The 24,817-nt window shown below is 38.3% G+C and overlaps 4 protein-coding genes and 1 long non-coding RNA gene across 8 annotated transcripts in view; 3 read left to right on the top strand and 2 right to left on the bottom strand.

The window, feature by feature from the left end:
- LOC107222657 (N-alpha-acetyltransferase 15, NatA auxiliary subunit) overlaps positions 1 to 7,051 on the top strand; it is a 42,912-nt gene extending 35,861 nt beyond the window's left edge. The window contains exons 9-11 of the mRNA XM_046743006.1: positions 1,927 to 2,120; positions 2,251 to 2,359; positions 2,522 to 7,051. Of these exons, the coding sequence (XP_046598962.1) occupies positions 1,927 to 2,120; positions 2,251 to 2,359; positions 2,522 to 3,045 (827 nt within the window). The 3' untranslated portion in view covers positions 3,046 to 7,051. The remainder of the gene's footprint in view (positions 1 to 1,926; positions 2,121 to 2,250; positions 2,360 to 2,521) is intronic.
- LOC107222736 (deoxycytidylate deaminase) lies at positions 4,824 to 8,728 on the bottom strand. The gene is made up of 4 exons (XM_015662231.2): positions 8,074 to 8,728; positions 7,744 to 7,979; positions 7,426 to 7,639; positions 4,824 to 7,191 (listed from the first exon to the last, which is right to left on the bottom strand). The coding sequence occupies exons 1-4, from the start codon at positions 8,127 to 8,129 to the stop codon at positions 7,077 to 7,079; spliced, it is 621 nt and encodes a 206-aa protein (XP_015517717.1). The 5' UTR covers positions 8,130 to 8,728; the 3' UTR covers positions 4,824 to 7,076.
- Positions 8,271 to 10,733, top strand: LOC124295021. The gene is made up of 2 exons (XR_006904925.1): positions 8,271 to 8,404; positions 9,360 to 10,733. It is a non-coding gene; the product is annotated as an uncharacterized LOC124295021 (long non-coding RNA).
- The window catches only part of LOC107222826 (hsc70-interacting protein), a 16,375-nt gene continuing 1,554 nt past the window's right edge, over positions 9,997 to 24,817 (bottom strand). For 2 of the 3 annotated variants that reach the window (XM_015662352.2, XM_015662345.2), the window contains exons 4-6: positions 11,430 to 11,663; positions 11,062 to 11,352; positions 10,819 to 10,971 (exon numbers count right to left, since the gene is read on the bottom strand). In XM_015662352.2, the coding sequence (XP_015517838.1) occupies positions 11,071 to 11,352; positions 11,430 to 11,663 (516 nt within the window). In that variant the 3' untranslated portion in view covers positions 10,819 to 10,971; positions 11,062 to 11,070. Of the gene's footprint in view, positions 10,535 to 10,818; positions 10,972 to 11,061; positions 11,353 to 11,429; positions 11,664 to 24,817 lie in introns of those variants that run through there. The other variant, XR_006904923.1, reaches the window with a different exon arrangement.
- On the top strand, positions 15,303 to 24,310 carry LOC107222811. Of its 2 annotated transcripts, none has more exons than XM_015662333.2 (11): positions 15,303 to 15,481; positions 18,681 to 18,776; positions 18,844 to 18,917; positions 19,023 to 19,458; positions 19,538 to 20,221; positions 20,487 to 20,732; positions 20,814 to 20,930; positions 21,299 to 21,471; positions 21,533 to 21,724; positions 21,815 to 22,078; positions 22,160 to 24,310. In XM_015662333.2, exons 1-11 carry the CDS (start codon positions 15,409 to 15,411, stop codon positions 22,541 to 22,543), a joined length of 2,739 nt encoding a protein of 912 aa, XP_015517819.2. In that variant the 5' UTR covers positions 15,303 to 15,408; the 3' UTR covers positions 22,544 to 24,310. The 2 variants fall into 2 exon arrangements, with proteins under 2 accessions (XP_015517819.2, XP_015517810.2); XM_015662324.2 differs by having other exon boundaries at positions 21,242 to 21,471.

Raw genomic sequence — 24,817 nt, 5'->3', positions numbered from 1 at the left:
GGATGCTGGGGGGATAAGAAACTATAAACGCTTTATGACCCGCACATGTGTGTAATCCACGTCAGCGATTCTCGTTGATCCACATTCCTGCAGAAACTCGCAAAGCGTGCAAGGTCTCTCTGGACCAAGGCCATGAAAAATGCGAGGAATAACATTGAGAGGTCTTCGCCGGCTGCAGCAGCATGTACACACACACACACACACACATATATATATATATATACATATATATATATATATATATATATGAATGTAGATACAGAAGCGCTAGCTTTGCCGTAATTCAGTATCTTTCTTCCTCGCATTACAGGTTTCAATTTATAATAATCCACTTTATGTACGATGTATATTTTACACGCCGTGATTATCGGAAGCTTCAACTCTCTCGAACGATAAAAATCTTTGCACGTATAGATTTATATATGTATGTGTCAGAATACATTGTGGAATTGCGCGTATGTATAGTGGATAATTAATTTATCACACGGTCAAATCTACGACGCGCATTGGTAGACGGAAGCGGATTTTGAAATTCTGCGATGACCCCCCCCTTCATTCGTTGTTTTTACTATTATGTATTTATAAATTCGTTATAAGATATGTTGCATACAGGTTGACCCCCCCCTCCCTTCATTCGTTGTTTTTACTATTATGTATTTATAAATTCGTTATAAGATATGTTGCATACAGATATGTGTATACATGCAAGATTTATTAAACTTGTACTATTAGCTAGCGCGATTTCGCCCACCACGCAAGCTTCCTCGTTGGCGTTTGTTTATCCCTCCTCCTGTAATAATTTCTGACTTCTTACGTTGAACATGTTTTTATACATGAATTTTCTGGCGGTAATAATAGAAAAAGATACGCCAAGCCGTAATTTCATTAGGTATGATCATGCCGACGTGTATCGTCAATCTTTGTAAATCCATCGCGCCTTAATTCATTATTATAATTGCTGTTTGCAATTCTTCAAGGTATTATAAATGCGTGCGACTGTATAGATCATGGTCATCGTCTGCAGCCTACGTGTTTATTTTATCATTCATTTTATTCCCACGTATTTTCTTTATGGTTATACTTATCTAAAAAAGGGATTGACGAGTTGCAATCGTTGCGACAACATGATTCAACTCCAAGCGTACAGAATTGTACTTGTCGCGCGTTTTTCTCCAAAACACTGATATTACGAATTACCAATCGGAACTCGTCAAGTTTTCTTGGGGGAAAATAATTTTTAAAAAAATTTTACGAATGGAAGAGAAGTGGGGAGAAAACCACCCACGCGTAAGAGCACGTACGGTGTAATATTTTTACGTAAGAATGCGTCAGGAAGCAAAAAAACGCGCAACCTGAACCCCTGGAAGGAGAATATGCACACGATGTATCTACCTACGTACATACATAGAGGAATGTCTGAGGCAATTGTTTCGCTATTTACGTACAAATTTACGGAGCATATCACGCGCTCTTATCCGCACAATGTTTTAATATAATGTATGTACATCGAATATTTCTTTTTCTTATATAATTGGAAAGCGTGCGGCGCGGTGCAGCGCCATACACACACACACACACACACACACACACACATGTGTACAATATAGGTATATGTATACGTAATTAAAGCGGTGACGCCCGTTGAACACAATGAATGTATTAGAGTAATAATATTATTATTAATTAATCGGTATACAGTACAGTGCAGGGCGTAAAGTATTATTTTATTTCACGTTATCAGAATAATTTTTTACTGCTTAGTTGCATAAACTGAATGAAATTTTTCATATCGCGTAGCAAATTTAAACCATCCCAATGTACGCGTCTGCAGTAAAAACTGCACAATTCGTTGATTAAGATTATAGTTGTGGTAAACTTTTTCCATTCACGTAACTCAAGGATGTTGCGGATATCAATTTTTTACAGAAAACTTGGCGCCGTCGGAACTGAAGAAGCTTAGGAACAAGCAGAGAAAACAGCGCAGGAAGGCTGAATTGGAGAGACAACAAGCCGCTCATGCTCAGGAGAAAAGGGAGCAGCACAACAAATCTCGACAACAGGCCGATCCTGATCTCGAACAACCGACTCTCGACGAATTGATCCCGGAAAAATTGGAAAGGGTATTTCTTATCTTTCTTTGACTCCCTTTCATTTTCTTTCACTTTTAAGTAATGAGTTTAATATTAAACAAAACGATAGCGTTCGGTGGAGTTGTTTAATGTTGGAGGAAAATCTTGTTGTCTTTTACAGTCTGAAGACCCACTGGAGCAGGCGGTCAAATTTTTACAACCATTACAAGAGCTGGCCTCAGACAGAATAGAGACGCATCTCATGGCGTTTGAAATATACTTTCGCAAAGGTGAACCGACCAAAATTTATTTCATTACTTGTGATGTATTTATTGATATTTGTACGCTATTTTTTCCTTTTTTTTCTTTACATTCAGCGTCTGATAATGTACGATAACACCGCTGCATAAAACGTTCGTTAATAGGATATATATTTTTTCTTTTATTCTTAGGCCGGACACTGCTGATGCTTCAGTCAATAAAACGTGCGCATAATCTGGATGCGAATAATCCAGACCTGCACTCTTGTCTGGTACGATTCCTTCAACACGTCGCGGTAAATCCACTCAAAGGACCGGTAGCCGATGTTGTAAAACGGCAGACAACGGATATATTTTCAAACTACGACGCGGCTCAATTGAACAGTGATTTTTTAAACAAAAACAGCAAGTCTCTGCCACATTTACTTCAAGGGGCACGAATGCTGCACCTCTTGGATCCATCTGCTCAAGCTAAAGCTCTGTCGTTGGCTAGTCACGTAGACGGATTGGACGGAGTTAATTTAGAAACGTGTACCAGAGTTTTGGAAGCACTGCGGAACGAAGATTTTGGTATATGCGAGCAGGCGATAGCGGATTACACGACACAGTGCGAAAAACGCTTTCCTTACGCGACTGCATTTCGACCGCCAGAATCATACACCGCTACTACTAACCATCAGGCTCTGACAACAATCAGCGATGCAGTTAGGGAGTGAATCTGGGTGACGGGCTTTGCGTTAAAACACGTAAATTACATAATTAGAATTTCTATTAAACAAAACAAATACAAAAAAGAAACCAACAAAAGAAAAGAAAAATGCGAATAATTAACGAATAAGCATGTAATATATTAAAAACTGTTCCTGGTGAAGTTCATATGCAGTGTGAGCAGTGCCGGGATCAGTGATGGATGAACAATCTTAACAAATTGATACGAGATGAAAAACAAACAAGTAGAGGACTGTGTTTCGTCATGGTTCGTGAATTTTAAATGAAGATTAAAAGAAAAGGACAGCGTAGTTAAGATTATTAAATATTACCCCTAATTAGAACAGATCAATCAGGCTCTTCAAATTCAAGAGTTATGGACGAAGTAGGAAGCAGCGAAGAGTGTGGAAACGTGTAGTGTACAGGGTGCGGTGTTTAAATATATACATACATATAGTAAGGCGTGTGGGAGTAACGTTGTTGGTACAAAAGAAAGAAGACATAATCGATAAATAACAAAATGGACAAGGATCGCGTCCGTCGACACGCTTAATATATATAACACACACATACATACACATTTATATGTATACCATGGTAAAGCTCCACAGATTTTGTCTAATAATCGATATTAAACTGTAATATCTCCAACGATGCCTGAAATACTGCTCTACTGTGTAGAGTAACGCAGCTAGGTAACATGCGAAAGCTGAGACTGTGCCCTGCCTGTCTATCGCTATCATTACATATGGGTTTTTATTTCATACCATGTTCTAATACATGGTGATCTTGTGGTCCATCAGTTAAAGATCGACTGTACTGAAAATTAATCGATTAGATAACCTTTTTTCCCCCTGTAATTTTAGAACTAAAATCTATGAATAGGACCTAAGAAGATGTTTACTTATCATGTAAAATCGCGTCATCAAAGAAGAGGGCGAAAAATTAACAATTCATACATGTTGTTTTTATTTTAATAATTAATCGCTTATCAGACCTCATGCCCTTAGTTGCGTCAAATTTTGATATGAATATTTATAGGGTAAACCGGGCACGTCGAACCCCCCAAAAAATTTTGAATAAATAAAACTGTAATATGGCGATACTATTAGAGGTTTGTTGTTGAATGAAAGTATGCACCATTCGTTTAGGACAAAAAAAAATTTCACAATTTAAGAAAAATGATATTTTACTCAAGACTATTTACCCCGGAATAGAAAGTTTTTTTATCATACATATTGATAAATAATCAATGATTTATTCAATACAAATAGAATTAAAGGATGCAATTACTGGGACAAAAAAATTATAAAATTTTTGCTGGGCGCCGTCGTGCTCCTGATGATACTTTTTTTTCCAAATTGTGGCCAAGTAATGATGAATTCGTCCGAGATAGAATAGATCAAAATAACTTGTACCCGGTGCTCAAGAGCCACAAAAAATAATTTGCGGCTCAGGGGGTCCGTTGTGCTCCAGTCTCCCCTACTTGCAAATTTTTCATTCATATCATATGAATCTACTCGTGTTCACACCTGTACTCTAAACTTTTACTGTGGGCACCTTTTTTATCTTCGTACTCTCTTGATTGATCCGTTAATTAGTCATCATTTCAATTGTATTATAACCAAACGACAATTTTTGATTAGAATGGTATTGTATAACCACAGAATGTCTGAGTTTAATGTATACTACCCCTAATCGTGGAATACCTTCATTAATTGATGGTACTTGAGTTGAGTATCTAGTTAAAAATTGATAGCAGGGTAGAGATTTTTTCGTTAACTGGAATTTAGGCAAAGAAAGTTTGATTCATTTCAGTTACTTCGTAGCTAAACAACGCCAATAAACTATTTCATAAGTTGTCAGACCTTAATGCATGGTGGAAAGCATGGTCACGCCTCATTTATTTATTTCATATTTTTACCTAGGTACTACGTAGAATCATTGAAGTACACTTGTTCTTTTGAATATACGTTGATTGTTTGATGATTTGCGACTGCTGGGTACGACTCAGTCTGAAATATTGAGGGATATAAGAATATATATATAGACATATATCACTAAAGATTAGAGCTTCTACGGTTTCCTTAACAGGATCGTGTCACAAATTACATATTTTAGATTATATCAGGTTAATTTATGAACTTCTTTTGATATCTGATTGAAAAATATATGTACGTATATTACATAGCTGTGTTCCATGGAAAAAACAATAGCTAATCATTGAGATGATAAGAAAAATTATTAATACGCGAATTGAGTAATAAATAATAATTAATTTAAAATAAAAATGTAGGCGCTACATTTTCAGCTAAACAAAATCTATCAAATATTAGAAATTTTGATAAATTCTTAGCGAGCGCCAAGCCTATAAAAGCTAGTGTCGTACAAGATAATATCTCTGTACATTCAAATTATCTATTTAAAAAAAATCGTAACAGAAAACATTGCATCTTTTCTAAGAATCATATTCATATTTTTTTGAAATAATAAATATGTTGTTCCCATATTCGTGCACGAATTATTCGTGACTCTAGTTACTCTTGTCTTCTAAAATAGATTGCGAGACGACATGTGAATGTAAAAAGTTTTATTTTCACCAATAAGTTCAGAATCTTCTCTAACACTTGATTTTCATAATTTAAACATTCTCATATATGAATAGTATTTTCTTGACCTCAGAGTGTTGAATTTAAATGGTAATCTTGGATATGGAGGTCATTAAAACAGAACAACCTCAACGTCAACAATTTTTCAGTTGTTCTGTTTTTTAATGACCTCCATATCCAAGATCACCATTTCAATTCTCATATATTTCTGAGCACAGGTTGTATTTCTACATACTTTTCTCAATTGATTGAAATTATACTGTAATGGTTTATCTAAACCTGTGCGACTGTCGAAATTCTAGAAAAATTTTACTATGAACGGTATATATACATTCAAATCAACTTGAAACATCTGTTTTATTTTCACTTTATCTTTTAACTACGTTGAAGCAAATCAGACGGCTAATCTAGGCTCAGGTATTCTTTTTGCCACTTTAATTCAAAACCGAACGTAGATAGTCATTATCTAATTAATAGTGTAATGTATTCTTTTTTTTTTGTTGTATTAGTGAAAAAAAACTAAAAGCGTATGCAATTGCGTATGTCGACAAGATTTTAACAACTTGGAACCGCAGATACTGGTCTGCCAGACTTGCAATGAGCCTTTTCTATCACTTAATAGAGTCATGTGTAGCTTTGAATAACTTCCGACGTATGCGAGACGTGTTGATCTACACAAGTAGTAATACTTTTGCAAACCTGAGATCACAAATGATTTTACTCTGCTTTATCGTAAATTAAACATTTTAATTTTACGTAAACTAGACCGATTTTCATATGAACAAAATATTATTTGACAGCACTCAAAACTAACTTCCGAAGTTGTACGTAATCATTTCATTTTGAATCGTGAAAATAAGCAAACCAGTGCTCACTGTTTGCACGATTGAGTGGGTCGTCTCCCAGAAAGGTTTTACGTAATTATCCAAGTCTAATTTAATCGACAGACGAAGTGTATCTAGTTCTGGGTAGAATCATTAATACCTAAAAGCGTTTAGATTTGTATAATATTTAAATCGGAGCTTCACTTGTGTTGTTATACCTTAATATTATCCATGTATTATTACCAAGTTGTTACATTTTCTAGTAAAATATCTTAATCATATTATTTATTTGCTAAAACCTCATTTTTCGTGAATTTAAGAGTGAAATTGACAACGCTGTACAGTCCTAAAAAAAGAGAAACCAGTTTCTGTCTATTTCTGCATTTGTACCTATACTTAATCATTTTATATGTAAATACCAGGCGTTGATCCCTTTTGACGATACCAATAATCAGCAATATCACAAGTTGCATTTTTTTCAAACCATTATCCAGTGGTTAATTAGATACTACTTGAAAAGGGTCAACACACAAAATGTCAAAAGAAAATAAGATAATAAAATAAAATCTGTTTATAAAGAAAATTATGTTTTTAACACGTTAATAATTAGTCGGTTAAAGAGTTTTTCACCGGCGATGGCGTTTGCGGCTCCTGAGTCATCTCATTCCAATTGATTTCACTGAAGTCAATTACTATTTGCTTATTCTGAGGTATGTATTGTCTGTAATATGAACCACAATAAGAAATGTTAATACTATTCAGTTATATAACCCTATGTATCAGTCTTCAGTCAAAAATTGCAATTTTTACAAATCAGTTCAAACCATCAAACATCCGCTTGACGAAAGGTAAAATGATAATTGAACTATTCTCTTGACAAAATACAATATGAATTATGTTGATCGTTAGAGTAGCTTACTCTTTCATACATACACAAAAGTATTTTATAATTTACCTATAGCGGACTCCGGATGCATCAAACATTCTTTTGGCAGCTATGGTTGTAATCTTCTGAGAATACTTGTCAGACATGTACACAACAGATTTTATACCAGACTGAATAATTACTTTTGCACATTCGTTGCATGGAAACAACCCCACATACATCCTGCAATCTTCAACGTCCGCTGAATTTTTATTTAGGATTGCATTCATTTCAGCGTGACAAACTAAAAAAAGTTTAGAAAAATCAACTCATAGTTTCAATTTAAGCAATATTCGGATCAGTTTTTTTATGTTGGGTGCAAGTCTGTCAAAGCGTGAAAAGCCTCACCATAAAGATGCTTAGTTTCTAATTTATTGGCACTGTTCTTGGCCCACGGAAATTCATTGTCACTACATCCGATGGGCATTCCATTATACCCCACACCGACAACTTTATTGTTTCGGTTAACAATACAAACACCTACTTGGGTGCAAGGATCTTTGCTTCGTTTTGCCGCGAGAAATGCTGTAGCCATAAAGTATTCGTCCCATTCTAAGTAATCGGTTCTCTTTCTGTTTATATCACTGAAAATTGATAACGGTGGAAAAGTGAAAAAATAAAGAATTACTTAGTCAACATCAAACCACAAATAAACAGACTGGATGAGTAACTAATTACCGCTCTTCCGAAAAGCCTGAAGAACCGTTCTGGGCTGTTTCGTTGGTTCTATCCATGATCGGTTTATAAAAATGATTGTTTTACTTTGTCTGTAATAACGGTTTGAGATATGTACAATGACTCCTTTAATGCCAGGTGTCAGTGTGTAACCACGGTAAGACACTTTGATCAGTAATCAACTATCAAGCCTTGGCTGCACGAATCTTGAAGCCCGTGCTAAACAACTGAAGAATTTAAACCGAATCCACGGTCTGAAAATAACATAAAAACAAGGCGAAAAGAAAGAGGCAGATCGGACAAATCCAACGTGCATCAGAAGATCGTCGAAACGGTGAGTTAGGTTATAATACTTTTTTCACAATTTTTTCGCGCAAGTTACTCGTCTATCGAATAACTCCGATCGGCGTTGCATTTTAATGCACAGTTTCTCCGGTGCGCAGATTAGAATAGTTTCAAAATAATTTCGTTCTCATAGATTTTTGACTTCGCAAAATAAAACCTGGATAACTTATCTCGACCGGGTTCCGGAGTGCCTCGAGAATCGAGATGGCTCGGAACTCTCGCGTTTGATTTTCACGCAGCTTAGAGCATTGCTGGCATTGCTTGTACATACATTACACATGCATGCTCTAAGGCGCAGAGTTGCGAACCCTTTGGTGGCAATAGATCGTAATCAAAGTGAAAATGGATCGAAAGTTGCAATTTCAGAACCGTACAAAGATCTCGCGGAGTACATTTTTGTTCTTTATATCTTATGGTCGTATAATTACCACGGTTTTGCTTTTTTTCTCAAGGATCAGACTGGTGTTAACCACATCATTGACATTTCTACACTCAAGAACATTTCAAACTAACGCTAAAGATTGTGAATTTTCCAATTACGCGAAGCAGTTGTTGGAGACTTGGAGAAAACATTATTTTCTTTATACCTCTGTACTTGATTCTTGTACAATATCAGAGGCTAGCCAAAAATTGCTTAAATTCCTAGAATTTTTCCAGGACCGCACATTCAGCGTACGATCCGTATAGGAGGCGAAATTACTTTACAAATACGATCCTGACCGTACGGTTGGCAGCGTTTCTTCACACGCACAAAGCCAACTGACATCCGACACAGCTACGCTATCGGTCGAGCAGAACTAAAACTGAAATTATTACGAGTTTAATATTCTAACGCCATTTTCTGGTAGCGAATTTGTCTTACAGCTGAAACCAGTGCTCAGTTAGCTTTCAATTGGCTGATATATCGGAAATTTGCATTTGATACGCCCTTTTTTCCGTTACAGGTCGGATCAGCTACGAGTTGTCAGAATTCTGTGATTTTTGACGCAAACTAGTGTCACATCATCGCGTGCTGTGACCGGGTTTCTTTTTTCTTATCTGTTGCTACTACTAAACATCTTTATCATTCATAAATAAATAATCTTTTGATTACTCATTAGCCGTCCATTGTTTTCCTCTTCTTAGAAGTTGTAAGTTGGGGTGGTAAAGTACCCCCTAAAAAACAATGAACGATAGACCGTAATCTACTTAAATTAACTACTATTCTGTCACGATTGTTTTGCTGATATTCTCTATAATTTTCGATACGGGAACTTTTTTTTTCTCAATGTCATCATCGGATATAAATTGCATTTTTCTCTTATCTATCTTAATTCTTGATTGCCGGTGATATTAATTTCTTCGTTCCCTTATATAAACTGTCACGCATTGACAAACAAGTCTAGAACAAAATAGCAAACAACCTGCCCGTCCAATCGGCTCGCGAAAATAGATTGGTTTAGGACTGTCTTTTACGGTGATGAAAAACATTTTGTAACAATTTACGTTATGCAGAGTGAAATCCCAAATTATATTTTTATATTGGTTTCTTTATTAATTACCTCAATAGAAATCATATGGCTCAATTCAAGATAGATAATATAACTGTGCAAATAGATTTTTTTTTATCACGGCTGCCCAATTTATATATACACTTACAATTGATAAGGACATAAGTTTTATAAGAATTTTATATCTCTATACTGAATAATCAAATTGAACGAGCAATTGTGGTAATAATTGCCAAATGTGTAACGTCAAATAAAAATTATAAGAGTAAGAATATATGTGTTATACGCTGTCCTTAAAATATCAGTCCCCAAATCGAATATCATTCGTAATTATTAGCATGATATAAACTGAGCAAACTTATTTAAATCGATTTACCTCGGTCTTATAATTTCATTCATGACACATAAATAAAATTGTATGCAGCATAATGTTCAGAATATTTGTTAATCAATCTCTTAGATATTTTCAGCAAGAAATAATTAAGAGTTATCTCATCAATGTCAACAACTTTAAAGCAAAAGCTTGTGTATCCGAAGAAGATGATTTTTCACACTAGCAGGACTTTGCAATTGCAAATATCCTGCGAATTCAGCATGCGAAATTTGCTGCATAGTATAGTTTGAAGAATCTGGAATATGATTAGATCTCATTATAGAAATAGCAGCAGTATCATAACAATAAACCAACGTTTATATGTATATTCAATGTGTAGAACTGTAAATAGGTGTACTATTATTAATGTAAGATTTCGTAGTGAAAAATCGTACACGAGACTTAACGCTAATTTGATTCGGAGAAAGCTTTGAAAAATATTAGCTCATATAAAACTCAAAAAAAAAAAAACTAAAAAAAAATCTAATGAATTATTATAATCGTAACAATGGTGTTAAAAGATTAAGTAAAAGGGAGATGTATGATATATATCGGTTAGTATTAGAATATTACAATTACAGGCAATTGGTTAGGAAAACCAAAGATAACGAATCTGCATCATTCTGCCATCACGTCCAACAGGTTCCCCAAGCATATGGACAGCAGTATGAAGCCCTCTTCACTTTGCCCAGCCTAAATAACGAGAAGATATTTTACCGCCATCCACTCGCACTTGTCGAACGGAATTGAAAGTGACGCTAATGCATTCAATGTAATACAAACCTGTTGAATTTAATCGAGGCCTACGTCGTCTGCAGAGTTCTTAGGTCTAGACGGATCGGTAGGTGGTGCTGCACCTGTACCACCAAAGCCGGGCATACCGCCCATCATGCCTGGAAATCCGCCCATGCCGCCTGCCATGCCAGCCATACCCGGTGGCATTCCACCTCCCGCCCCCCCAAACTTTGAAGCCATTTTATTAATCAGTGCCATAATCTTCGGATTGCTCTGGTACTTCAATATGTTCGCCGGGTTCGCAGAAATGTCCTTAAACGCTTCTCCTACCTCCGGATCCTTTAAAGAAATATTTTACAGAACGTTACAATTTTCTATAGAATTTTATCGCCGTCAATTTCAAGTCGGCAACTCACCTGGAAAGCTTGTAGAACTTCAGGGTCCTTAAGGAATTGGTAAAAATCACCGGTACCAGGAGCACCGCCACCTCCTGCTCCGGGTGCGGAGCCTTCAGTTTGGGATGGACGCGTGTTATCTTCCCTCAATTTTGCCTCCTCTCGGGCTTTCTTCAGTCTTTCCATTCTCTCACGTTCAATTTTTTCAGCCTTTTTACGTTCCTGCTTCCGTTTGTGTTCCTCGATCTTGCGAGCCTAAAATTATAATTTCGATACGCGTCATCAGATATTGCCAGGGTGGAGTGGTTTCCTATACAATACGTAAAAAAGTACATTACGTGGGACCATAATAGAACTTTCTATATAATTATTGTACGAAAAATGAAGCTTCATGTATACTAGATGTATCACAGGTATGCAAAAACTACTTATATTCAAAACTTTGCTACTTGTTCGACTCGTTTTATAGGTCATATCTTGCTTTCGACAAGTTTCATTATCGAAAAAAAAACTTTGATACAAAGAAACAAGTCTATCAATTGCATATAATGGATCACGATTTGCGAATCTTCTAGTCTTCTTTCAGATCATCTACACCCTGAACGGAGAGAGCAGCACCTCGTGGTATAATAGATTTACTAATAATCCAAAAATAACATAAATACGCATATAGTGTGACAAAAGTAACAGCTGTCGCAGTGACGACGGCACAATGGTGGTGCCTTGAGCATACCGTTTAATACATCGAACAAACCTGAATATACCCTCATCGCGTCGGTATCGACTTGGCCGAGTTATACGTGAACGTAAAATCCTACGGTAAAAAAAAAAAAAAAAAAAAAAAACCTACACCTAATAGAGAAACGGAAAAAATACATTATGAAAACATTTTGGCTGTTGAAGACAAAACCGGGCCAACTATGAGCTGTCCCTAAACAGGGATGACTTGGACGGTTGAATTTCTGTCACGATGGCACTGACATCCGCGCCCAAGGTCCATCCTGACTTTACTCGATTACGCGCTTATAATAGCAAACGAAATGGCTAACGAAAGAGCAAATTGGCTCAGAGGTAGTATTATGTGATCGAAAATTTACGTCAAGCAATTATTTAAAGATATACGGGAGACGATGAACTAAGCCAAATTTACAAATGATTACAATCGTGAATGCGTACGTGGCACATGTCCGATAGTTTCGATCTTTCCAATCGCATGTGTTTTTTTCTCAAATAACGTCTGTCGTTGTAAGAAATCTGCTAAATAATTCATGAATTTTCATAATATAATATGATATGATACAACGATCCGCCGCTTGATAATGTTTTTATTTTTAATTTTTATTCAGATTACCACAATTTGTGGGGTATATTCATATATTCTGTGAATCGTGCGACGTTGTATGAGTTTGGAATTTACATAGAAAAGATATCTTTACTTAACAGAGGGTGCTTATTATTTTTCAAAGCAATCAAACAACTCCGACAAGTACGAAAGAAGTTCAAGTAATCGTTGTGAGAAATTATAAAAGAAAAAAAAAAAAAAAATGAGTTTCCAAACGAAAGTCTTTGGGAATCGTCCTACGCGATGCGTGACCATCTTTTGCGAGGATAGATGAGGTGGGGGGATGCACGAGTGGCCACCTTATACGGCGTCGGCCCGGCCGTCTAAATATAAAGGCGCCCGACGTCGCGGCGCTCTTCTGTCCGAGCGAAACTCTCGAGGTAAATCGTGTCTCTTCAATTTCCAGCTGAGACACGGACCCGAGTATCCGAAGTTGATTGCCCGTTGAAAAGCAGCCCAAAATTCATTTCGCTTGTCGTTAATCAAAGACTAATTGACGAGCCCGGATTTTATCCTTTCCAACTTATGAGCCCAAGGTCCTATTTTAACGGTGCCTATTGCAGAACAAACAACTGTTCGCATTGGGATGTTTTGAAAAATTAAAAATTCGGAGTTTGAAAAGATACCAACATACGAAGTTGTCAATATTATAGAGTTGAAAGGCATTTTTCGCGCGACAGATGTTACAAATTGAATGTTCAAACGTTTTACAAGTGAAATGCTTAAATGTAACAGTTTGCTGAATTGTATGGGAACTGTAAGCTGGCAATTATCACGCTTAAAGTACTGAATTTATGGAAATTATACGATATTTGGACGATCTAATTACCTCAGCGACACGATAAAAATCGCGACGATAGAGTATATTTCGTCGTTAGAACAAGAATGAAAAGAAAAAACAACTAAAAGGGAATGCTGTGATACAGTAACGAACTCTTCATGTTCGTCAAATTTAACAATTCACATCCTCGGCAGATAAGAATGTGCTGAGAAAATTATCAAATTAAATGAAGATGATTTCGAACCGCTGTAAGCGAGAGATCATCGTCGTTACAAGCCCAACATCGGGGGTTCCGCAACACCCCAAATGTAAGGTTGAATAAATTTTTTTTTTTCTTTTTTTACGTAAGACTGCAAATGCAAATACATATATCCAAGAAACGTATAATTTGGAAGTATTTTCGTGTCCCACTTGCAAAATAAAATTATATATTTGGATCCAGGGTGGATGGCACAACGGTGTGCACTGCAGTTTGCCAATAACAACGTGAAATAAAACGTCGCTCCCGGTGGGAAAGATTAATCGTTGATGAGGTTGAGGATAGCTGATGTTGGAAAGATTTCGAATGTACAAAAGTAAGATACGCAATGTAAATTTATAGAATATTTCATCATTCAGGGTGGAGATCGACCTTGTCCCTCCTCGACGGACACGTAAAGCGTCAAAAATAATACCGTTTTGTTGTGGCAATGACGTCAGAGGATCTTTCGAAAATCTACAGAAGCACCCTGAGTACCGAAGCCATCGCCGTACAGCGTACGGTATCCAAGAAACGCGACGACTACCGCGCGCAGTCTTGGACGATCTCTCTCTCTCTTTCTCTCTCTCATTCTCTCTATACTTGATCCATCAACAACACACGTCCGCCTCGGAATTTTTCACGGCAATGAAATCGCCGGTGAAATTTAGTCAACTGAACGAGACATTGCACGAGACAGCAGACGTTGAACTAGATCAGGCTCGACGAAGAATGGTCGTAGAATACGACCTCAGCCGACTCTTCTTAGCCAGTTTGTCACCCAGATAAAAGCTCTAAGGCGAAACTGGGCCGCGTGGAGTATTTTTAAATTAAACACCACTACTTCCATCACCAACGTCACCGTAGCTGAAACTCGCTTTGCGGATTGAAAAAAAAGAAAAAAAAAAAAAAAAAATCTGCACGTACTCGCTCGGCGGTCGGCTTGCCTTGCGAGTCTGTACGAATAGCGCCCAAGGAACCTTGTAGCTTCTCAAAGTTATTAATTGAGACACGGGTTCGTCAGCGTAGCGCTGGTACAGGGTCCGTGGTCGAACCGTATTGCAGATGATTCCGTGATCCAGCTTGGCAAAAGTGCAAGCTCAGACATGCCAAATGATACCACCTCTTTTACCCATGCTGCAATTACCACTACCGATCCTTCATAACCCAATGAATTTTTTTTCTTCACCCGCGTTAAAGCAGACCTTGACTTTTAACGCTTTCAAGATTATTGTTTAAAAATCCTCTAAAATCACGTCGCGATCGAGAGGTTTTGAGCTTCTTCCCCGGGAATTCCATTATCCTCCGTTATCAACCCACGTCATGTTACATACGGATAGTTGTGTTTCCATCTTATAAGGACGCGGTTTTTCCCCGTTTCATCTGGATACTCGGAGGAATTTCTCGCTACAAAAATTCTGCGGCAAGGACTCGCGCTCCCTGCAGAAGGGTAACGGTGACGCTGAGACGGTTCTCGACTTGCGAGACCTGGGAGAGGGGCGTCTTCGGGGTTTCGCGGGCGTCGGGACGCCAGTTCCTCGCGAGTGGAGTCGCGCGCGACTATCGAGAGAGCTAGCAGCGTGGCTCATCGCGGAGTGCTAAGTGATCCTAGTGATCCGTGTGATCCAAGTGATCCAAGATGACGGGCTCGCGGGTGCGACCCCGGGTTTTCACGAGCCTCTTCCTCGCCCTCCTAGCCGTCGCCTTGCAGGGTGAGTACCACCCCGGAACTCCTCGCCCTCCACCCTCCACCCTCCGCTACCTTGACACACTCAGCATCCGCTCTTCCGCTTCTGCTATCTGTTCACCCGGCGCAGCGTTATCTATCCATCGATAAATTATTTACAAAAACATACGTAAAGAGATGTGAGACCAGATTTATTTATTCCGATTAAAAATTAAAAATGTATCGGTTGATATGTGTTCATTTTGTTTCGGCCTCATTCGAATACATCGCAAATTTTTATTTTTCTGTTTTCTGGTTATTGCAGTCCAAAATATTATATACATGGAAAAATAACGTTTCGATTTTTTTTTTTTTATTTTTTTTTTCTTAAACTCGAGAGGCGATAACCGTTTTGAATTCCTACGGAATAAAATGAACGGTTGTCAAAATTATCTGACCGTTGTGTATGGATATACGGTTGTATAAAATGTGTCAGTATAATTGTAAACGTTAAAAAAAAATAAAAAACAATATATCATATAATATTACGGATTATCTCATAGACAAATTTGAAATATCATTAGTCTTGCGACTAGGTTTTGTCATCCCCAAACGGTGACGACGGACGTTAAAGAAACGAAGGTCAATGTTACGTAAGGTCTTAAGGTCGAGCAACGTCCATCCATCCTCTGTCTATCTTTACGAGAGCACATCCATAGCATTTCTCGACTTAAAATTATTTCTCCGTATTAGTCATCATTAACACGAATACTTTTAATCGATGAAACAAATAAAGAGATATCGTGTAAAAAAAAAAAAACATCGATAGCGTAAATTTTTCTTTTATTCCATTGAATTAGGTAAGATTCGTTTATTGGCTTCTAAAGATGGCTAGCTATAGAACCCGGTCAGTTGCAGTGTAATTTACCTCAAATCCTGGCCAGCCACAACAGTTACATAAGGCAAGAAGCTCGGAAAATTGGCCCAGTTATAGTGACTCAAGTGCTTGCTCGAATACACGTACATCGAAAAATTGGTACTTGGAGCGGTATAACTTCGCGCATTTTGATGATTACAAAATCGGTACAGCACATACATGCTCCATTAATCTGCGTCAATTGAACGTCGTAAATGCGATCACAGGATCCAATATATGTTGCAAATTGCTAATATATAGAATGACAATAAATTTTCGATGAATACAGTTTGAATTTTTTTTCTTTTCTTAATTCAGGAGAATAAATATTTACTCAACTTTCTGGTCGAGTTTATGTGTATATATATATCTATAACATACGGTACGCTTTTACTTCGACTATCGGCAATGCTTGCATTATCCATAGAATGTAAATAAAAAAATTTCAAACAAATATTCAAAGTAGTATGAAAGCGGGTCCGATCGTCGGCTTGATATCAATACATTTACCGAAGAGCCGATTTTCGCCATTTTACGATTCCGATGGTAAGCTGCAGAGACACGCGCCTGCTTTCGCCGTCGTTTTCGATGCTATCTTTAACCGCGACGAGAGAACGAAATCGAGTGAGATCAAAAGAGAGAAATAGAAGAATGTGGAGAAAAAAAAATCGAAGTTAGAAAAAGAGAAAAAGAATAACGAGGGAAAAATCTTGGCTCGCATAATTTGGCAACAGGTGTAGTTCGTTATACGTAAGAACGCAAACTGTAATGCCACTCGATCGCGGGGTGCAGAAATGCGCGTTCACTTTCTCAGGCTGCTCAGATTACTGTGTTATACCTCAAAGTTTTACGACTGCTATCTTATGCGCGAGCTTTGCGAAACATCTTCGAACTGATCCGTATGACGTCAATGAAGTATAACCGCCTGCAATCTCGTGGATCGAGTGTAACTATTTTAGTGATTGATAAATCTTTGTTTATTTGTACTGGATCAAGACTAATCGAAAATCAATGTAATCGTTGTTTCCCATTCCACTAGAATAAATTGAACACTTGGTAAGCGATTTCTGCAATGGTTTTTTTTTGTTTATTTCCGTTTTATAAATTTCTCGTCGTGCAAACAATGTATTGCTTAATTAACGAGGATAGAACGTCGCTATTTCTACACGATAATAATTGTCCCAAAAACCACATAAAAATCCCCAGTATTTGATGGATAAAAAATGTCCATGCTTAAAGTGCTTCCTGTCACGTCAAGCTATTTCTATAATTATGAATCAGGACTAGAACTTCCGTGTGAATGACATAACAAGCTAGATTTTTGGGACAGTGATACAACCACTATATCCGTATCGATTTACACCGTGAAATAAGCGTCAACAGAAAAATCGATAGATCAAATTTTCGGACTTTGTACTAATATGTGATTCGATAATTGACAGGTTAACATTGGCTCTTTAGTTAAATTCACGAATGGTATTGGAATTCTTGGTCGAAATCCACCACGATTATAACTTAAAAATTTTTATTTTTTACAAAAATCACGTCGAATTTTTGGGAGCGCAAAATCCCTTGACGCTTTAAACAGCGCGTTCCTTCCTACTTGTAAATCTAGGTCTAATAATACTGCAGACTATTGTCTCAGCTCGAAGTGCCAAAAACGAAGAGTGCAATTGTAAAATATTTGAATGTTTCGCAAACCGGTCCAACATCGTTAATACACCTATTATTATAACTTAACGTTGTCAGTATCGATTAGGCAAAGGAGATAAAATACGTTGGTTATTTGCAAATTGAAAAAATTTCCTTTCAAAATTACGTCATACGCGTAGGTATTAAAGGTTTAGTCAATGCTGAAGAAGAAGAAAAAGAAGTAATAACAAAGTACAAGCTCGGAACAAATCGACATCCGATAAAAATACGATGCGGTTAACCGACGTATAAATATTTCTTAGCGTTGCGTCGACGTCGACGTGGACGTTGTCGTCGTCGCCTCCCACCGTTGCTAAACTTAGCATCTCGCTTCCCAGGTGACTGGATGACCACGGACAAACCATCTTATCCCGGCTGCACGTCCCACGTCGATTTCGTTTCTATAATCTTTGGAACGCGAAAGAAATCTAACTAGGTTACGATACGACACATGTCCCTGGGCTTGCAAGCTTGGGAAGCACGTGTCGATCAAAAGCACGATGTTTTCGGTAGAAAAGAATGAAAAAGAAACAAAAACAAACCACCCTTTGACAAAAATTCTGACACCCTACCGTACTTGCCGTACGCATTTGGTAGAGTTCGATTTTTTGAGGGGATCATGTTCGACTGATTTCAGGAGTGCAAGGTGAGGAAGAGCTAGGTGTGGGCCAGGTACCGTCGGAAGTGCAGTGTCGACCTTACATCGAAAAAGCCCTCAAGGATCTCGGTACAGGTAAGACAAAAAATAGGTCTGAAGAAATGGGTGGAACGCAGCAATCTTTAGAATTTCTCATTTCAAGGGTCTCTCGAGGAAAATAGTGTCGAGGTGGGCGAGGCTACGGACGAAGATGAGGCGCCTCCGTTGAACGAACAGGTAATAAAGAGAATTAATTGGCGAATAATTGGCGAATGAAAACGTATCACCGATTATATTCGAAAAACTTATCGAATCAATCGTACTTTGTGTTTTCAATCAAAGAGTGAAGAGCCAACGGAAGCTGACAATGACGATGACGACAATAATGATAATGACGACGATGCGGGAGAAGATGATGGCGATCATTCCGTGGAGGATACCGACGATGGTAGTGATGGGGGAGATGGTGCGGATGATGGAGGAAGTAATAGCGGTGAGGATGACGATGAGCTCGCTGCTAACGAACCTGCCGAAGATAACGCCCAAGCCGCTAGCAGCGAAGATACTGACGGAGAAAGTGAAAACGTGGAAACTGTCGAGATAACGAGCGCCGAAGCGGCGGCGGAGAATCAGAGCGAAGATGACGACGTAGACGAAGCTGACAACGTCGACGATGACGACGACAACGACGATCAACGGAAGGATGAGAAATCTATCGAAGAAACGGAGGAGGCAGCTAGTCAAGAAACTGATGGAGTCGCCGAAAATGACGCGGATGGTAAAAATCACGTAACACATGTTTCACTTGCAATATTTCAGACATCTGCGTGATGATCATATTTGTACTATCCGTACAGGAAGCACAGAGGATAAGGAGGATGAGACTGCCGAGGAAGACGGTGACCGTACGGAAGAAGTTAAGGACGTAGAATCAGAGGAGGAGGACAACAAAAATGACACCGATTCCGGCGAGGATAACGTCGTCGATAATGAATCTAGCGAGGAAAAGGATGACGATAAAAAATCCGCTGAAGAGCAAGACGGATATGCTCGGGAGGATGATAATCATTCCAATAGTGCTGAGGGTGGCGACTCGGATGTTGGTGATGCTGGAAACGATGATACCGAGGAAAAGACAGACGGCGCAGGTACTGAATCGGAAGAGAAACAGGACGATGATAGCAAGCAGGATGAATCTGACGGTGATACGGATAATGATGATGGTGTGAAAAAGGATGCTGATGACGTTGAAGACAGCAAGGAGGACAGTAGAGAAGAGAATGCCGAAGGTCAAGATGAAACCAAAGAAAGTACCGAAACGAATGAAGGTGATAACGTTTCTGCAGAATCGTCAGACGGCGATAAAAAGTCGGAGGAAAGCGAAGAAGTAAAATCACGCGAGCGGCGAGAAGTTGGAGTCGAGGCAGAGGATGGAGTGGAAGTCGACGACGATAAGTCAAGCAAGGAAGAAGACGGCGACGAGGAAAAAACAGATTCGGTCGAAGTCGTAGAGGATAAGAAGTCCGAAGGTTCAAGCGAAGGTATTGTGATACGAAGAATATTCTCCAAACTACCACTGTCATTTCGCAAACGAGATCCGAATCAGAGAATTTTATTTAGATGTTAAATAACTATGCCCAACAATTTCCTGTGGGCCACGGATCTAAGAATAGATATTTAAATTGGTTCAACTCTTGGATTATTTAGAGTGTGCAAACTGTACGGCAATAAACGATAGAAAGGCAGTCGTAATTTTACCACTAACGATTTGTATATATATATATTTAAAAAATTTTTTTTGGATAGAGGAGGGAGCCGGATCCACTCCGGAAGAAGATCTCATTCAAGAAATTGAAGTGCCGGAGAACCTGAGGCCACGTGACCATATCAACCAGCTACTAAAACTGGATGAAGAAAACGAAGAAAAGGAAAGAGCTATTCAAAAGGCCGCCGATATTGTCCTCCGTGATTTGAAGCGTCTTTACGACACCGCCATCAAACCCCTGGAAACTCTCTACAAGTACAGAGATCTCAGTAACCGACATTTCGGAGGTGAATATCGAAACTTTTGTACAAAATCTACATCATTCTTGGTGCCCGGTTATTTTTGACAAGGCTGCGCTCCCTCGACAGACCCTGAGATCTTCTCGAAGCCACTAGTTCTGTTTATGGGACCATGGAGTGGGGGAAAATCGTCAATCATCAACTACCTACTCGACAACGAATACAAACCAACTTCTTTAAGAACGGGTACGTAATAAAGTTCAGGGAAATAACACTCGTAGACTGAGTTATCAAGTTCGCATTAATGTACTTGAAAATCTAACACATTCTGTAAGTCAAGTGATAACCAATTCGTTTCTCTAGCACTCTGGCAAATAACCTTTTTCCATTAGTAGACCCCGGTCATTCCTCACTGTGGACATACTTATATTGCGTGAATGCTAACAGACACACGAAACCGGGTAAAAAGATATTTATTAACTAACAATTGTAAGTGGCGAAAAAGTTGCAGCATGCTATTGCATGGTGGGTAGCATGAGAATACAAAAAGTGTTCAGGTATTTCGCAAGAGTGTATCGAAGAGCCTTGCAAACCGCTAAATGGGACTGACACAGGAGCTGAGCCGTCACCCGCCTACTTCAACATCCTAATGCACGGAGAGGAGGAGGAAATTCTCGACGGTACTCAGTTGGCGGCAGACTGGACATTTTCTGGACTCCAAAAATTCGGACAAGGAATGCTGGATCGTCTGCGGGGAATTCGTCTCAACAACAAACTACTGGAAAAGGTTCGTTAAGTAGAATAAATAAAGAAGATTTCGCCTTTCTAAAAATCTTTCCATAAACCAGGTAAACATCGTCGAGATACCTGGAATCTTGGAAATTCGCAAACAAGTCCAGAGGCTCTTCCCGTTCAATGACGCCTGTCAATGGTTCATCGATAGAGCCGATATAATCTTCCTGGTCTACGATCCTGCTAAACTGGACGTCGGACCCGAGACAGAAGCAATTCTCGATCAACTGAAAGGACGAGAGTATCAAGTACGTAATAGTCCGCTCAGAGGGGAAGACATATTCACTTTGAGAATGGGATATGCATGGTAGGAGTACTGTACCGTTTTCCAATTTCAGACAAGAATCATTTTGAACAAGGCTGATCAAGTGAAGCCGGAGGAACTCATGAGGGTACAAGGTGCACTGATATGGAATATTTCACCACTGATGTCAAGTGCCGAACCCCCGATAATGTATTCGACGTCACTCTGGTCATTGCCTTACGAGGCTGGTGCACCAACAAGACTGTTGTACGCACAGGAGCGCGCCTTTCTTCGCGATCTACGTTCAGCGGTTGACAAAAGAGTTGAACACAAAATAGCTAGCGCCAGAAGATTTGCCGTACGTATACCGAATTCGTTGGGGTATGAAAATTACGCGCGCCGAAATTTGTTTTCAGATATAAATTGTTCAATATTTCAGGTACGGGTGCGAAATCACGCGAAAATGGTGGACTGCTACCTAACGACTTACTACAATCACAAGACCTTCTTTGGTAACAAGAAGGACATAAGTGACAAGATAATAGAAAATCCCCAAGACTACCACATCTACGAAGGTCTTAGCACCTTGACAAATATCTCGCGCTACGATTTGCCCGATCCCGACGTTTACAAAGATTTCTTCCGCCTGAATGCGCTGTACGATTTTCAACAGCTGAGCACCACGTGTACGTACTTCCGGGGATGCCCAATAAATAGGCTGGACGTAGCGATAGCCTACGATTTACCAGAACTTGTAGGAAAGTACAAGAAATCGGTAGAGGTCGCTTTACACGAGAGTGAGACGATTCCTCCGTCGAGTTGAGCCTGAGAGTACGGAACGAGGTGAAATGCTGGATACCAAAGAAAATGAGGAACGAAGTAGTATGAATTTCACCATCTCTTGATCGAATGTAATCAACCATTGAAAATAATAAATACAAATATCAATGTACAGTGTCGATCTATTGTTACATATATCAAAGTTACTTCGAGAGATTGAAATACACGGACAAAAGAAACAACATTTACCAAGATGTGATCCAAGACTGTTCATAGGCGAGGATAAACACCACGGAGATGAAACGGACATACACAATCCGGAGTGAGGTATGAGGTGCCAAACTAAAGAGAAGAACAGCCTTGGAGTTTAAACAATTTTTGCTGATATCCAGCAAAGCTTGCCTGTAAGTACTTCTCAGATCGAGATATACCCATGATATCAGATTACGGGTGCTTTGATTTCCCATGAAATGAATGGGCAAGGTGGGAGACTAAGAGGAATGGCATCCATGACTAGGTGCACAAAGCTCGGTACGGGGCATCAAGAGATAACCAAGGAATTGAACAAAGAATAAAAATAAAAATTTAATAACGAAGTACATCGCAGGTTCTATCTATGCTTTGCTGCGGGCAGCTGGCATAAAAAAAAATTATTTCACTTATTCGTTGTTAACGAAAGTGCAAGAAATTGAAATAATCATAGAATGTGATGCCAAGTAATCACGTCCAAAGCGCATTGAAACTCAAAACAAATCTTCGTAAAAGGGTGCCCATTCTGTCGATAAAATTAAAATGCATTTACGGTCAATGTAGTCGATTGAATGTTTGTTGACAATATATTAAAAAAAAAAAAAAATTTCAATTGGTAACCAAAGAGCGTGGGATCGACATTGAGTTATACAGTGCCTATCATACCTTGACGCCTGCGTGTCCGCCGCATTGTTTTGCGCACAAAGAGATATACGTACGCGTTATGTGCACCAGCTGACACAGACTGTTATTGAAAAAAAAAAGAAAAAATTTTTTGAAGATTGTAACGTGTAACGTTATAGTGAAAAATATCCTTACATCTTGATCCACTGCCTAGCGGCAGAAAACTACGTTTATAATTAATTATAAAGATGAAAAATACTTCCATTGTAAGAAAAAAAAAACCTTGTATTCAAGGTTTCCGTCGCTTAAAAAATTATATATACATATATATAAATATATATAAACATAAGTCGTAAATGCAGATTGTGTTCGTATATAAGAAGCTAAAAAAAATTACCGAATCCGTTTTCACCTGTGTTTTATGTTATCTATTTCGCATTACCGTGAGGGTCTAAACAAAAATGAGCCTTGCGGTAGACATACTTTTGCTCAAAATGAAGTATTTTAATCATTTACTGCCATCGGTAACAAAGATCTGTATCATTAACGGAACTTTGATGAAAGGCGCTAAAATAATATAAAATATTTCATTAGTGTAGCAGTCCTGAACTATACCATACCTCATGTACAATAGAAAAAAAAATTTCGAGTAAATTTGTGTCTTTGTCTAAAATGCTTTAATGGAGTTGAATCTCCTGAGCACAGATTGTTGATATTTTGTTTAGTATGCCAATTAAGTTACCAAGTTGTTATAATTTTATTATTACTATTAATTAATTATGCAATAAAATGCCTATGTAATTACGTTGCAGGATACCTAATGTTACAAGCAATGTATTATTAACTAAGCTACACATAAGTAAGACTACTTTACCAGATTAGTAGTTGGATTATAATTTAGGGAATTGTATTTTTAAATAAGAATGTGTGCTGTGAGCGCTACTTGTGTACATATGCAACCCTCTACTTTCCTTTTAAACTGCCATAAGCGTATTTCATTTTATGCAGTTACATCGCCCTCAATCGAAGCATTTAATTTTCTAATTATGAGCTATACTCAAAATTCATAAGTTCGAGAACTTAATCGCGTTACCAGCATTTCCAAGATCTCCAACTGCCATTTTATTACCCTGACAGTTTACCGCTGCCAAGACAGGTAAGTATGACTGGATTATATCTATCTGTTTTCCACAAATCACCTGCATACTCAAGCTTATGCGATATATCATTCACTCGCACGCGGGTAAAAAGTAGCAGAAAATCAGATTCAATAGATTGGCACATTGTGTATACATTGAAATACAATTCGCTTCTTTTTCAGATACGCGACATAAAAATATCACCAGTAAACATTGGCCGAAAGGATATATTTCTCATTTGTCCTATTTTTTGTTACGCTTTGAGGGATAAATATTCACCGGTACTTTAATCATTGTTACAAACT

Source organism: Neodiprion lecontei, chromosome 6 (assembly GCF_021901455.1).
Source record: "Neodiprion lecontei isolate iyNeoLeco1 chromosome 6, iyNeoLeco1.1, whole genome shotgun sequence".
Classification (NCBI taxonomy): Eukaryota; Metazoa; Arthropoda; class Insecta; order Hymenoptera; family Diprionidae; genus Neodiprion; species Neodiprion lecontei.
Note: the sequence above shows the minus strand (reverse complement) of the source record. Positions and strands in the feature narration are given on the sequence as shown.